This window comes from Enoplosus armatus, unplaced genomic scaffold, assembly GCF_043641665.1.
Source record: "Enoplosus armatus isolate fEnoArm2 unplaced genomic scaffold, fEnoArm2.hap1 Scaffold_109, whole genome shotgun sequence".
In the NCBI taxonomy this organism is placed as follows: Eukaryota; Metazoa; Chordata; class Actinopteri; order Centrarchiformes; family Enoplosidae; genus Enoplosus; species Enoplosus armatus.
The window spans coordinates 7,501-21,106 of NW_027261207.1; the positions used below are offsets into that span (position 1 = coordinate 7,501).

A 13,606-nucleotide genomic window follows, 5' to 3' on the forward strand; every position below is an offset into this window, starting at 1 on the left:
TCTTTGTATCTCCCAAAATGAAGATCTCCGTGCTGTTTCTACACAGTGTCGGGAATAAAACACTAGATCCTGATGGAAAGATACATGTTAAAGTAATAGATATATTAAAATACTGCAATCTCCTTCAGGTTCACAAGAAAAACTCCTACTATGAGTACCATCACTACTACTACTACTACTGCTGCTGCTACTACAACTACTCCAAACAGTGAGTTTCATTTACCACAACTGAGTATTAGACCTACAGCTGCTGCTGCTGGAAACATAAACAATGAACGTCTCATTAGCTTTATGCTATTTATCCCAAAGCACTGTAAACTGTACAACAGGACTAACAGCGCACCCTGAAGGTGGCAGAGTTTATTACAGCCACAATATGAAACTCTATGCTGATGATTCAGCTCTTCTCACTCAAATCGGTTCCAGAGGGTTTGTGTGATTCAGGTTGGTCTTGTTTTGAACAGGACAGTGTGTGTGTGTGTGTGTGTGTGTGTGTGTGTGTGTGTGTTGTGGTATATTGTATGTGCTTAGTGGTAACCGAGGCAGTGCAGCTGAACACAGAGAAACCAGTCAGGCTGAAAGTTCATACATAATTCATCAACACACACACTGGAGATTTTAGTGAGGCAGGGCAGGTACAGGAAGGTGTGTGTGTGTGTGTGTGTGTGTGTGTGCCAGCTGTTTCATTGGGGACATTTATGCTTCTGTTGAGTAGAGTTTGGTTTGTTGTTCATCTGGGAGATTTTTACATACTGACCTCAAGAAAACTCTGTAACTCTACCAAATGAATCTGCATTACATTTACTCAACTTTTACATAATTTAAGTTCTAACCCTGAAAAGTATATTAAGGTTCACTGATAGAGAACTGAGACTGAGATAATGCTGTATTCAGATCTCTCACCAGCACGCAATTATTGCATTATATCTATAGCATGCAAAAACTTAAAGACTGAAACATCATTTTAGTCACTAAAGATGAGCATGAACGCTGCTTCACTTCTTCTTCTTCCTCATCTTCTTCTTCTTCTTCTGAGGAGGAGGAGGAGGATCCACACTGAGACGTCTCAGACACATGAAGGAGAATATACCACCTCACCCCCAAGTGTTGTGTCTTGTCACATCACACATGTCACCCGCGATATCTTTTGTTGTGATTGTTGCGGGCAGCCAATCAGCAGCTTCCCAGATGGTCTCTGTAGTCGTCAGTCTGTATTGATCTGTTGTGGCAGGAAGGACTCAGACAGCCTCTCTAACGTGAACAAAATAAAGTTCCAATGCAATTCAACCACCAGCAGCACTTCAAAGGTGTGGTCATATAATGAGTGAGACTGTGTACTTGTACTGATGACTGAAGTACATTTCTTAACTCTGCTGTTTTCATGCCGTCTTATTGTTTCACTGACAAACCGTCATGTGGTCTGTCATGTGATTTATAATGTTGTCAGGACATTATGTGTGGAATGAGTACAAAAACTACGAAAGTATTCTTGTGGTTGTGTTAACTTTAATCTCCACACCCACCATCGTCGTGGGCGGCGCCCTCACTAAACGTCAACAGATAGGAAGGGGAGGAGGATGCAGATTGCTGTTGATGTAACATGTTGTACTTTTATTTTGAAACTTCTGCATTGGAGGTGCAGCATCCTGTGGAGGCGGGCCATTTGTGTGGCCAGCTCTCATATAAAGGCTGAGTTTTCACCTGCTGGATTCACTAAATCAAGTTATTAAAACTTAACAAATGTCTCAGCTAGTAAAGACATCGTCCAATCAAGTGCAATCAACTATGTAAACAGGAAGTCACTGAGGCATCATAAGCTAGCACGACTTCCAAAAATTACTAAAATGTTTCATTCATTTCATTTGTTTCACTAAAAAATCACTACTGTCCAAATGCCTTTGGCAATATTCAATGTTTGAAGTGGTAATTAATGAAAATGTTTAATGGAGAAAAAAAAAGTAGTGCTACTAATTGACAGTGGCAGTATTTGCAGTACTAATGAGTAGTGGTACTAGCAGAAGCAGTATTAGATCTGCAAGCAAATGACTGAAATATTAATCATTTTAGATGCATTTCCCCAAAATTCAGCCAGACATATTTGGTATCTTTGGAAACTTCAGGATCTCCACTCGAATGAGAAATGAAGTCGTGGACAAACAACACGAGTCAGTAAAGAAATCTTCTGATGTTCTTCAGACTTGAAGAGGTTAAACTTCCTGAATCAGACTCTGTGATTCAAACCAAACCTGAGGAAGGAAAAGTTTTATTACTCCCACTGTGGACTTTATGCAATAAACCTGCGACAATAACTTTTCATCTGACGAAGAGCAGTTTCAGAGCAAACTTTATTGTGGCTGCTTTATTGAATGAAGAACGCAGAGGGAGAAATAAAGGGAGAGACGGCCGGCTATGTTTTTCCTCAGCAGACTGTGGACGCTCTGTTCGTCTGATCATAAAAACATCTTTAATAACCTGCAGCTTTATATCTTAAACTCACGAGTTCAGCTCCATGCGTCCGTCGGAGGATGTTAGAAACAGGAAGGAAACGATCGATGTGGAACATGCTCTTCATTTGAGGCGTTTCTCAGGTTTTTTATGAAGAATATTATGTGTTTTTATATATTTATGTGTTTAACACATTAAAAACAGAGAGCAGTAAATGTCACGTGAATTTTAATGTTCACACGCTTCTGTGTCGATGGGATGATTTAAGGCTTAATATTTATGTTGTCACGTGACATTAAAACGAGCATCTGTTTGTGAAAAAGTCATAAATATAACTCTGTACTTACTGTAGTTTATAGTTTATAGTTTACACACCGTCCTGCTGCCCCAAACTCACTACAGCTCCACATGTGGATTCATCCGCCGCTGAAAATAGTCCCCAACAGATGCACTATTTCCTGCTGTTAGTTTGATAAAAACTCCAGCGAGCAGCTGTTGGAGGGAATGACTGAGCCTTTTAAACATGAAACTATATATTTGTGAGGAGTTTTTTAAAGATTGACGTCTTCAGTAGGAACCAATGAGCTGAGAGCTGAGAGCCACAGACAGGAAGTGAGACAGGAAGTGAGACAGGACTGAGGGACGGACTGACAGGCTGTTTGAGTCTGAACATGAGGTGATGAAGAATAACAGCAGACTGATCCTTGAGGTTAGAGTCAGTACGGCTCCTTACTCTCCTTTCTTTTGACAACTCAGTTTCTCCTCCTTTCCACCTTCCCTCCATCTTTTCTCCTTGCTCCTCTTTTCTAGTTTTCCTCTCCTCTTCTTTCCTTCCTTGATCCCTTCTTCTATTTACCTTTTATCCACCACGCCTCCTCTCTCCTTTGTTTTGACAAATCCATTTCTCGTTTGTCTTCCTCTCCTTTCCTCCCTTCTTTCCTTCACTACACTCTGTTTTTCATTCCTTCCGTTGAACTCTCTCTTCTTTCTCCTCCTTTTCGCTTTGCTTGCATCTTTTCCCACATCTCCTTCTTTCAATGCTTTCCTCCCTTCTTTCCCTCTCCAATTTATCTTCTAATTTTTCCTCCCATACCTCCTCTCTCCTCCTCCTCTCTCCCTCCTTTCCTTTGACAACTCATTTCTCTTTCTCCTCTCCTCCTGGTTTGTCTCTCACTCTCTGTCTCTGTTTCTGTTTGTGTGTTTCCTGACAGGACGGCCATACATGGACATGGAGTAAGGACGGCCTGACGCCTCCTCCTCGCTCTCCAACCCAGAGTTGCTGTCTCTCCACCACCACCGCTGCCACTAATGCTCCACCAAGGCAGAGAGAGAGAGACAGTAAAAACACAGAGGCAGATAAAGGAAAATTAGAGAGGGCAAAACAGCAAGCAAAAGCAAAAGGAGAGAGAGAAAGAGAAGAAGGCTGCACATCCATAATCTCCACAGCAGAGAAACACTTAGAGGGAGGGCGGCAACACAGGCGATTCTGTCTATCTTGCAACTTCAGGAACCATCATCACAATTTAATAAGAATTTGAAAGGCTGCGGCGCTGCAACAAATCAGTCTTCAGAGGGAGAGAGGGCGGGCGAGAGAGCTAGATACAGACAGAGAGAGAGAGAGAGGAGGATGCAGCGAGGTGGAGGCCAGACACCAGAGTCTTAACGCTTTCCAACCTGGATTTATATCTTTTTGCTTTTTGTTGTAAATCCCAGCAGCAATAAACCTGTGACGGCAATATCAGAATAACGTTGTTATTATTTCACACATATCTGGCTGTTCTAAGACTGCTGAGATTTCAAGAAAATATGTTTTCCTATCAGGAGAGTCTGTCTTTTGAAGTGGAACTTGTTATTTAGGAGATAAGGACTTGCTTGTAGGCTGAAATCTGCAATCGGACAAACAACCAAAAAAGGAAATATTCCAGCTAATTCCTGAGAGTTTCTGGGTTTTAAAAGGGTCAGTTTACCCTGAGGAGCGTCTTGCAGGCCAGGAGGAGAGCAACAGGAAGGCTTCACCCCCGCCCACCAGAGGGACGTCAGATTCGTCAAAATAAAAGACGGGTCACATACCTGTCAGATGCATCGGCCTTCCCGCTCCTTTACAGCGTTTTTTTCATGGCTTGACACCTAACTGCCATCTGACCCCTCCCTCCGCCCCTCCTCCCCCCTTCCTCCCCCCTCAACATGTCCGACCATCTTCTCTCTGGCTGCCCCGACCACTCGAGGAAATCAGGGCAGGAAGAGAAGTGAGCGAGGATTTAGTTAAGGCACTTGCATCGGATCCAGTAGCTCCAACGTCCCCCGAGGACAGAACTTGACTCTCTACAGGTTGGACGTGCTGATGCAAGATGGCGGCCGGTGTGGCGACGTGGCTGCCGTTTGCTCGGGCTGCGGCGGTGGGATGGCTGCCGTTAGCCAAGAAGACGATGCCCAAACCTCCCGTGGACAACTCGTCCAGATCAGATGAGATCCTGTACGTCAACGTCAGCGGGGTCAGGTTTCAGGTGGGTGCTGGTGTCTACTGAGCATGCTCCAAAATATGGTAGCACGGTGGGGGAAGATGCAAGGCCATCAGTTGGAAATAATGTCCGTATTGGACGATTTAGGGCAGGGGTTCCTGCCACAATGTCACCGACTTCCAGGGTGCATGAAGAAGGAAAAAAAGGTCTGCTGAGATCAAACCTCCAGCAACACTTAGTGTAAAGAACAACTTTATTGTGAGACTCGGCTCAAGCCACAAGCCGAAACGCGCTGGAGTTACGACCTCTTCAGACTTTCCAACCTTACAATGTCAATACCAACGTTTAGAGCCAATGCAGGAAGTAGTTATACTTTTATGTAGAGGTGGATAGTAAATGGGTGGTGGATGGACGTGTAGCATCCCGGACCTACAACAGACCTGCGTATTAGTATTATGTTCAGTTCAATATTTGTACATGACAGCTACTTAAGTGCTTAAGGTTAAGGTTCGATCGTGGTTAAAAAACTTTAATTGCAGGCCTGTTACGAGATGTGACGCGCCCATCAACCGACCTGACCCACCACACACTTACTTGCCCACATGAAGAGAACACTACTTCCTGTTTTGACAGCTTGCCTGGTTTTCATTATGAGTTGCAGATTTGTTTAATATGAATGTAAATCCATGGGATACTCAACCCTATCGCCAGACAAGAATGTTGTTATTGGATAATTCAGCAAAACCCCAAAACAAGTGTTTGTGACGCCCGCTCAACAAAATGAAATTGCAGACCTCCACACCTTCACCTTCCTGCCTGGCCTCAGAAAAGACAAACTTGTACCTGCGTTGACAATCAAATCTGGACGTAAATCATGTTTGTAGATTTGTCCAATAATTAATGTAAATCCTACAGATGCTAGACTGCTTCCTGACAAATCAGGGACCTTATTAATCAACCAGGTTTCCAACATGACTGTGAACCTCATCAGATGACCCAACATGTTCTGCAGAGGTTCTTCCTCTGAAATGTAAAGTCTTACAAAAGGTTGTAGGCACTGCTCTTTATTTTGAGAACAAGGGCATCTTTTCATGGGGTGAAATGTAATTCTTTTACATTTACATTATTAAAAGTATTATTTAAACTATTATTTAAATGGCTTCACTGAGCTGCAGTCTCACCATCAGGGGTGATGCCAGGGGACGTCTATCCAAAGTCATCTATGAACGACACTGAAGTGTTTCTGTGTCTCTTTCGTACAATAATCCGTCATTTTAAGGTCAAACTAGTTTTCTTCACCACTGTCACAGTCTGCTAATTTAACCGTAATCTCATTGTCTGTGATGTTTGTCTTTCTCCTTTATTTTTTTCCTATATTAAAATGACAAAAGATTAACAAATTGTAAAGGAACGTCACTGATAACTTCTGTCTTTGACCTGGTTGATTGTCCACTGTCTTGTACATGCACAGATTTAGGACTTGTTCCGTGCAGGCTTTGATGGGCTTTATTCCTTCAGTTTGGTGTGTGTGCAATGGTTCTAAAAACTACACTACCCATGAGCCTCAGCAGCTATTCCAGCCATGGTCATGATATCAAGAGTTCTACTGTACCATATTCAGAGTGTTACTGCAAAATATTTGCAAACTCCAGAAGTGGATTGATTCATATTTATGAATTTATCTAAGATCAACTCCAGTTTCAGCCACCATCAGAGGCCTGGCTACAGAAGCTGAAGCTCTCTGATTGGATGTTCTTTTACAGCAATGCTCTCTGGGACTCATAGTTGACACCAAATGTTCCTCTGGACACAGTCTTGCACAGTCTTTGCCTTTTTTAATGAAGCAGAATTTGTTATTAGTTATTATAAGCTCAATACGTGTCGAAGTGAACACAGATAGTATCTCCTAACCTTGAGGAATATTAAAAGCAGTGTTACTTCCAGAGCTAAGTTCAGAGACTCCCATAGCTCCCAATGTGCTGCAGCTCTGCTCCGACTTCCAAGGCTGGAAGTGGTAAATACTGTACGTCTAATCAGCGCATTGCTGTGCATTTAGGCAGAAATAATAACAAAATGGCTCTGCAACAAAAATAGATTTTGGTGGCTTTCAGGAATCAAGCAGCACCGAAGTACTTTCTGCTGCAGTGGCAGGACAAGAAGAAAGTTCTTGTCAAGCCTGTGACTTTGTCCTATTTCTTTAAAACAAAATACAGCAGCTTGATGTCCTAGTGATATATATAGAAACACAAACACACAGTAATGCTTGCTTTTAAAATGGAATGCCAAACAATAGCATCAAAGCATAAAATAGACCCTACACTTCACTTTTACCTTCGGTTAGTGACGGTTCAATGCTCCCATTTCAACGTCCCAGTAACTCCTTCAAATGGAAGGAATATTTAACATAGTGTGGAGAGTTGAGGAGCATATATGACCGGTGTTGAAGTGGTTAAACTCAAGAGAAAGGATGATGATTTGGACACTGTCTCATTCTCTGGTGAAATCATTTTAGCAACCTGATGGTGACCTTGGAAAAAGGCACTGACAATTACAGGTTCTGCAATTTTATAAAAAATTAAACTGAAATTAAAATTAATTTAAAAGGAAATCAATACGTTTTGACATGCCCACTTATTTGGTCAACATTGTAATTGCCGAACAGGAACAATTTTGTTTTTCAGTGAATTTTTGTTACCAACTGACAATAATCTGACTGTCGGTTTGTCATATCACTTCCAACAAGCTAACAGGTAGCTAAGCAGCTGTAACCTCAGCACTCTCTCCATTACTCAGCACATTCGAATCATGGAGTATTGGACAGCTGAGGTTACAGGAGTTAGCTTTGACAGTCCGGTTAGTTGCTGTCACCACATCTGGATAAAGAAGAACAGCTAGCACAGACTAGCCCCCTCCTTTCCATAATGCAGTACCAACCAAACACTGAGTGTGTGAGAGCTGCTGATGACTCAGCAGGTGTTAAATTAATGTGAACACAAAGTAACGTCTGGTGGGAATCAGCGCTAACGTTAGCAAGCTAGGCTAACTAGCTTCAACTTTCAGACTGGAATACAAACAGCTCGATGTTCCTCCCAAACGTTGAATGTTGTAAAGGGTGTAAAGCTTAAATGCTGGTTTGCTCTAACGCTATGTGGGGAAAAAAACATCTGATGAAATGTAATGTATAAAAAGTAAAAGTACATAAAAAGTAATATATTTATGTCCGAACTGTAGTGAACTCGGCAGCACTCAGCAAAACTGCAGCATTTCTGGTTGCCCTTGAAGGCAGCATTTAATACATTTTGTGAAGTAGAATTAAGTAAACTGGGAGATTTGTAATTCAGCGCCACGGACACCCACATGAGAACCAGTTTTAGTCAAAGTGAAAAAAGAAAACATCTATTCTATCCTGTTCCCTTTCTCCAGACATGGAAGAACACTTTGGATCGTTATCCAGAGACGCTGCTGGGCTCTTCAGAGAAGGAGTTTTTCTACAACGAGGACACGCAGGAATACTTCTTCGACCGAGACCCCGAAATGTTCCGGCACATTCTGAACTTTTACCGCACCGGGAAGCTCCACTACCCGCGACACGAGTGCATCCAGGCCTTCGACGAAGAGCTGGCCTTCTACGGCATCGTGCCAGAGATCATTGGAGACTGCTGCATGGAGGTAAACCTGAAATGCTGAAAGTCACAGATAATCACTTGCATGTTCCTGGTTGGGTCTTTACAAAACTTGAGGAAACGCTTGACTCTGCTTTGGTGTTCTGGAAGTTGTAATGATTGGTGCTACATTAATTGCTGATGGCCCAGTGTGTAATATGGTTGTTGACGGTATGTTCCTGCAGCTGCTTCAGAATAAAAGCCCTCCTTGCTTTGTTTCTTGGTTCCATCAAAGTTCAGGCAGCTAGAGGACTTTTACTGAGAAACAGCTGCAGGTGTATGTTGCACATGGACTTTGTTTAGCTAGCTTGGGATGCTACTGTTTATGAACCTCTTTTGTTTTAGCCCTGCAGCTCTTACAGTTGATAACGTTTATAATGGCTGCGTCAGTCCTCCTGTACTCGTGTGGATGCTGTGACTTCTGATCGTAATGGCTGACTGTAATGCTGGTTATTCTGCTGCTGCACTCATTACGTCTCTTTGGAGAAGAGCATCATCAGCTAAATGAGTAAAGTGTAAAAGCCTTGATGAATCTGAGGAGGATTACTAACCAGTGCTGCATTCAAACCCCATTATCAAACTCCAGCTCATTAAGACGGCGGCGATGAGCCTTCTGAAGCTCAAATGCAATCTGATTTCTTTATTGCCACTGATTTTGGCAGCCGTCGTACCCCATGTTTCTGTTAGTGATTCCTTTAATAAGTCATAAACAAGTTCCCTACTCACTCTCTGGACAACAAATCACCCTCAGAGCTCTTTATGTTGTCCCATTAGCCTCGTCTTCAGAGGCTTTTATATCTTTACGTCCTTGTTTTTATAACTGACCCGTCCAATGACTCATGAATGGGTCTTTACTTTCTCAAATTTGGCAGCTTGTCGTGTTGATTCAACTGTGAGAGGGTCTAATTTCTGGATTTCTTTTTTCACTCACTCAACACTTCCCCCATGATTTCCCACGAGAAACAGTCCATGTGACTTTTATTTTCATTCCTCTAGTAATTTCACAGGTTCTGCTGCTGTTCACCATCTTCTCTGGTAACTTATACCTTTTCACATCCTTCCAGCCCAGTTTATTAGTCACAGTGGAGGAAGCTGGCTGCTGTAAGGGGTTAAAGTTCAATTCATTACAATAGCTAGCTTGCTGTTTTGTTGGCAGCTAACCTTGGTGGAGTTGAATGAGGCAGCACAAAGTGAGTTATTGGTATTTTGGTGGAGATAATCACTCTGCAGGTTATTTGGCGATTCTGTCAACAAGGAAAGGCGTTGAACCTCCTTTTCAGAGGCTAGTTTATCAGAACCTGTAGCTGCTGCCGGCTGTGGCGTTTCATTTATTCCCAATCTTAGCTCACTTTCTTGTTAACAGCCAAAATGTAGAGCGGCTAAATGGTTAAGCTTAGTTTACTGAAGTTAATGGCAAACCAACACCAGCTAACAGGGCATGAAGCTAATGTAATATTAGCATGCTAGCACGATATAGGCGTGATACTACAGCTGCCTTCATGTCATGTCATCCACGCCGTCGTTACGAGCAGCTAGTTGTTTGAATTGGAGAGTTTCTGACAGCTTCGATGGAAATCTCCCACGTCAACAAACTGGAAGCAAACTGGCCGGTTTCACTAACCTCTACAAATATATAAAACATTGATCATGTAGGCTTAATTTTCCTTTTATCTGTTGTGACTGCATGGCTATCCATCTTGTCTGAATATGTTGGAGAGAAGCTATTGTGATATTAGTGATGCTAAGCTAACTGTATTTATCAGGGCATTTAGCTAACATCCATGAAATGTCGAAGAGCGGTTACGCTGACTTGGGAGCGTTCATGTATTATTCTGTGATAGCTAGCTGTGTAGCCACACCAGATAAGTAGCCTGAATTAACTTTGTTTATTGTGTTTTGTTGTTTTTGCCAAGTGGGACAAATTGTTGTTGCTGTCAGATATTCTGGATTGCTTAACAAGACATGAAGCTAACATGACCTTAGCCAGGCTAAATAAATATCTGTAATTGAAGCAGCACTTTGAATATCACTGAGATACCATCGGTTCCACAACGAGCTTAACTTTCAGCTGCCAGGTTAAACAGGGACGAGCTCATGTTGGCCAGACACACGTCTGTCCTCTGACTGGACCTTAGCGTTTAGCATCGTGTCCGTGTATAGAAGTATATATAATAAGTTGGCTAATCTTTCTCTTTCTCTCTCCTCTTTGTAAAGGAATACCGAGACAGGAAAAAGGAGAACCAGGAGCGTCTGGCAGAGGACACGGAGGCCAACGAAGCGATGGACGCCCCCCTCCCTCCACACAGCACCTCCAGGGAGCGGCTGTGGCGAGCCTTCGAGAACCCCCACACCTCCACCATGGCGCTGGTCTTCTACTATGTCACCGGCTTCTTCATCGCCGTCTCCGTCATCGCCAACGTGGTGGAGACCGTCCCCTGCCGGGCTCGCAAAATAGGCGGCAAAGACCTTCCCTGCGGGGAGAAATACCAGCTGGCCTTCTTCTGCATGGACACGGCCTGCGTCCTCATCTTCACCTTCGAGTACCTGATGCGTCTGTTCGCCGCGCCCAGCCGCTGCAAGTTCATGCGCTCGGTGATGTCTGTGATTGACGTGGTGGCCATCATGCCCTACTACATCGGCCTGGTGATGCCCGAGAACGAGGACGTGAGCGGCGCCTTCGTCACCCTCCGGGTTTTCCGCGTCTTCCGGATCTTCAAGTTCTCGCGTCACTCGCAGGGTTTGAGGATTTTGGGCTACACGCTGAAGAGCTGCGCCTCCGAGCTCGGCTTCCTGCTCTTCTCCCTCACCATGGCCATCATCATCTTCGCCACCGTCATGTTCTACGCCGAGAAGGGCACCAAGGGCTCCACCTTCACCTCCATCCCGGCCTCCTTCTGGTACACCATCGTCACCATGACGACGCTCGGGTGAGTCAACATCAGTTTAACGCCGTGCGTTCGCTGGCTGCCGCGATGTCATTAAACTGATTTTACTCTGCCACTGATATCATCGCCATGGCAACGCCAGCATGTCAGGACGCGGATGTGTCATTGTTATTTGTTACAGAGGAGAGTTTTACAGTCTGTTTCCACCATGAAGAGAGATGAAGTGTGAAAAGCTGAAACTGTGTGTGTGTGTGTGTGTGTGTGTGTTTGCTCCCACTCGTTGCTTCTCCAGTACGGTGGTGTGTCTTCACCCTGCTGCCGCCCACACACACACTCACTGCTGCCATATGGATGGAGAGTGTGTGTTGTGAGTGTGAGAGGATGATGATGGTGTCTTCACCCTGCAGCTCTGATCCATTATCTGCTCTTCAAAGAGCCTTCGGAAACATCAGAAACAGAGAGTGAGTCAGGAAGCTGCCATAAGCTCCGACTGAACCGACCATCCTTCTGTTAAACACACACACACACACACACACTCACACACACTCACACACACTCACACACACACACACACACACACTCACACTCACACACACACACACACTCACACACACACACACACTCACACACACTCACACACACACTCACACACACACACACACTCACACACACTCACACACACACACTCACACACACACTCACACACACTCACACACACTCACACACACACACACTCACACACACTCACACACACTCACACACACACACACACTCACACACACACACACACTCACACACACACACACACTCACACACACACACACACACACACTCACACTCACACACACACACACACTCACACACACACACACACTCACACACACTCACACACACACTCACACACACACACACACTCACACACACTCACACACACTCACACTCACACACACTCACACACACTCACACACACACACACACTCACACACACACACACACTCACACACACACACACACTCACACACACACACACACACACACACACACTCACTCACACTCACACACACTCACACACACTCACACACACTCACACACACACACACACTCACACACACACACACACTCACACACACTCACACACACACTCACACACACACACACACTCACACACACTCACACACACACACACTCACACACACTCACACACACTCACACACACACACACACTCACACACACTCACACACACACACACTCACACACACTCACACACACTCACACACACACACACACTCACACACACACACACACTCACACACACACACACACTCACACACACACACACTCACACACACTCACACACACACACACTCACACACTCTCTATATGACTCTATACTCCTACCTGTCTGTGAATGGGAACGTGTGAATGAGTCAAACTGACGCATGTGAGGTTTTACTTCTGCTGGTTTTGTTGAATGAAGGTTTTCTGTGTGTTTATACTCAGTGAAGTGCAGAGAACGTGTATTTACTAAGTACTGCAGGTACTGCAGGTACTGTACACCTCAACCTAGTGTACTCCAAGTACTCCTGTGCATCTGAAGGAAACGCAACTGTTAGGACACCCTCTCCTCCTCTCCTCCTCTCCTCCTCTGTCTCCTCTGTCTCCTCCTCTCCTCTCTCCTCCCTCCTCTCCTCCTCCTCTCCTCCTCTCCTCCTCTCTCCTCTCCTCCTCTCCTCCTCTGTCTCCTCTACTCTCTCCTCTCCTCTCTCCTCTCCTCCTCTCCTCCTCTGTCTCCTCTCCTCTCTCCTCTCCTCCTCCCCTCCTCCCCTCCCCTCCTCCCCTCCTCCCCTCTCCTCTCCTCCTCTCCTCCTCTCCTCTCTCCTCTCCTCTCCTCCTCTCCTCCTCTCCTCTCCTCCTCCCCTCCTCTCCTCTCCTCTTCTCTCTCCTCTCCTCCTCTCCTCTCCTTCTCCTCTCATCTCTCCTCTTCTCTCTCCTCTCCTCCTCTCCTCTCCTCTCTCCTCTTCTCTCACCTCTTCTCTCTCCCCTCCTCCCCTCCTCTCCTCCTCTCCTCCTCTCCCCTCCTCCCATCCTCTCCTCCTCTCCTCTCTCTCCTCCTCCCCTCTTCTCTCTCCTCCCCTCCTCTCCTCTCCTCTCTCC

The 13,606-nt window shown here is 44.8% G+C and overlaps 1 protein-coding gene across 1 annotated transcript; it reads left to right on the forward strand.

Moving 5' to 3' along the window:
- The first annotated feature begins 4,793 nt into the window (after positions 1 to 4,793).
- LOC139307200 (A-type voltage-gated potassium channel KCND1-like) lies at positions 4,794 to 11,497 on the forward strand. Its single transcript, XM_070931061.1, has 3 exons — positions 4,794 to 4,949; positions 8,328 to 8,573; positions 10,781 to 11,497. Exons 1-3 carry the CDS (start codon positions 4,794 to 4,796, stop codon positions 11,495 to 11,497), a joined length of 1,119 nt encoding a protein of 372 aa, XP_070787162.1.
- Positions 11,498 to 13,606: the final 2,109 nt, after the last annotated feature.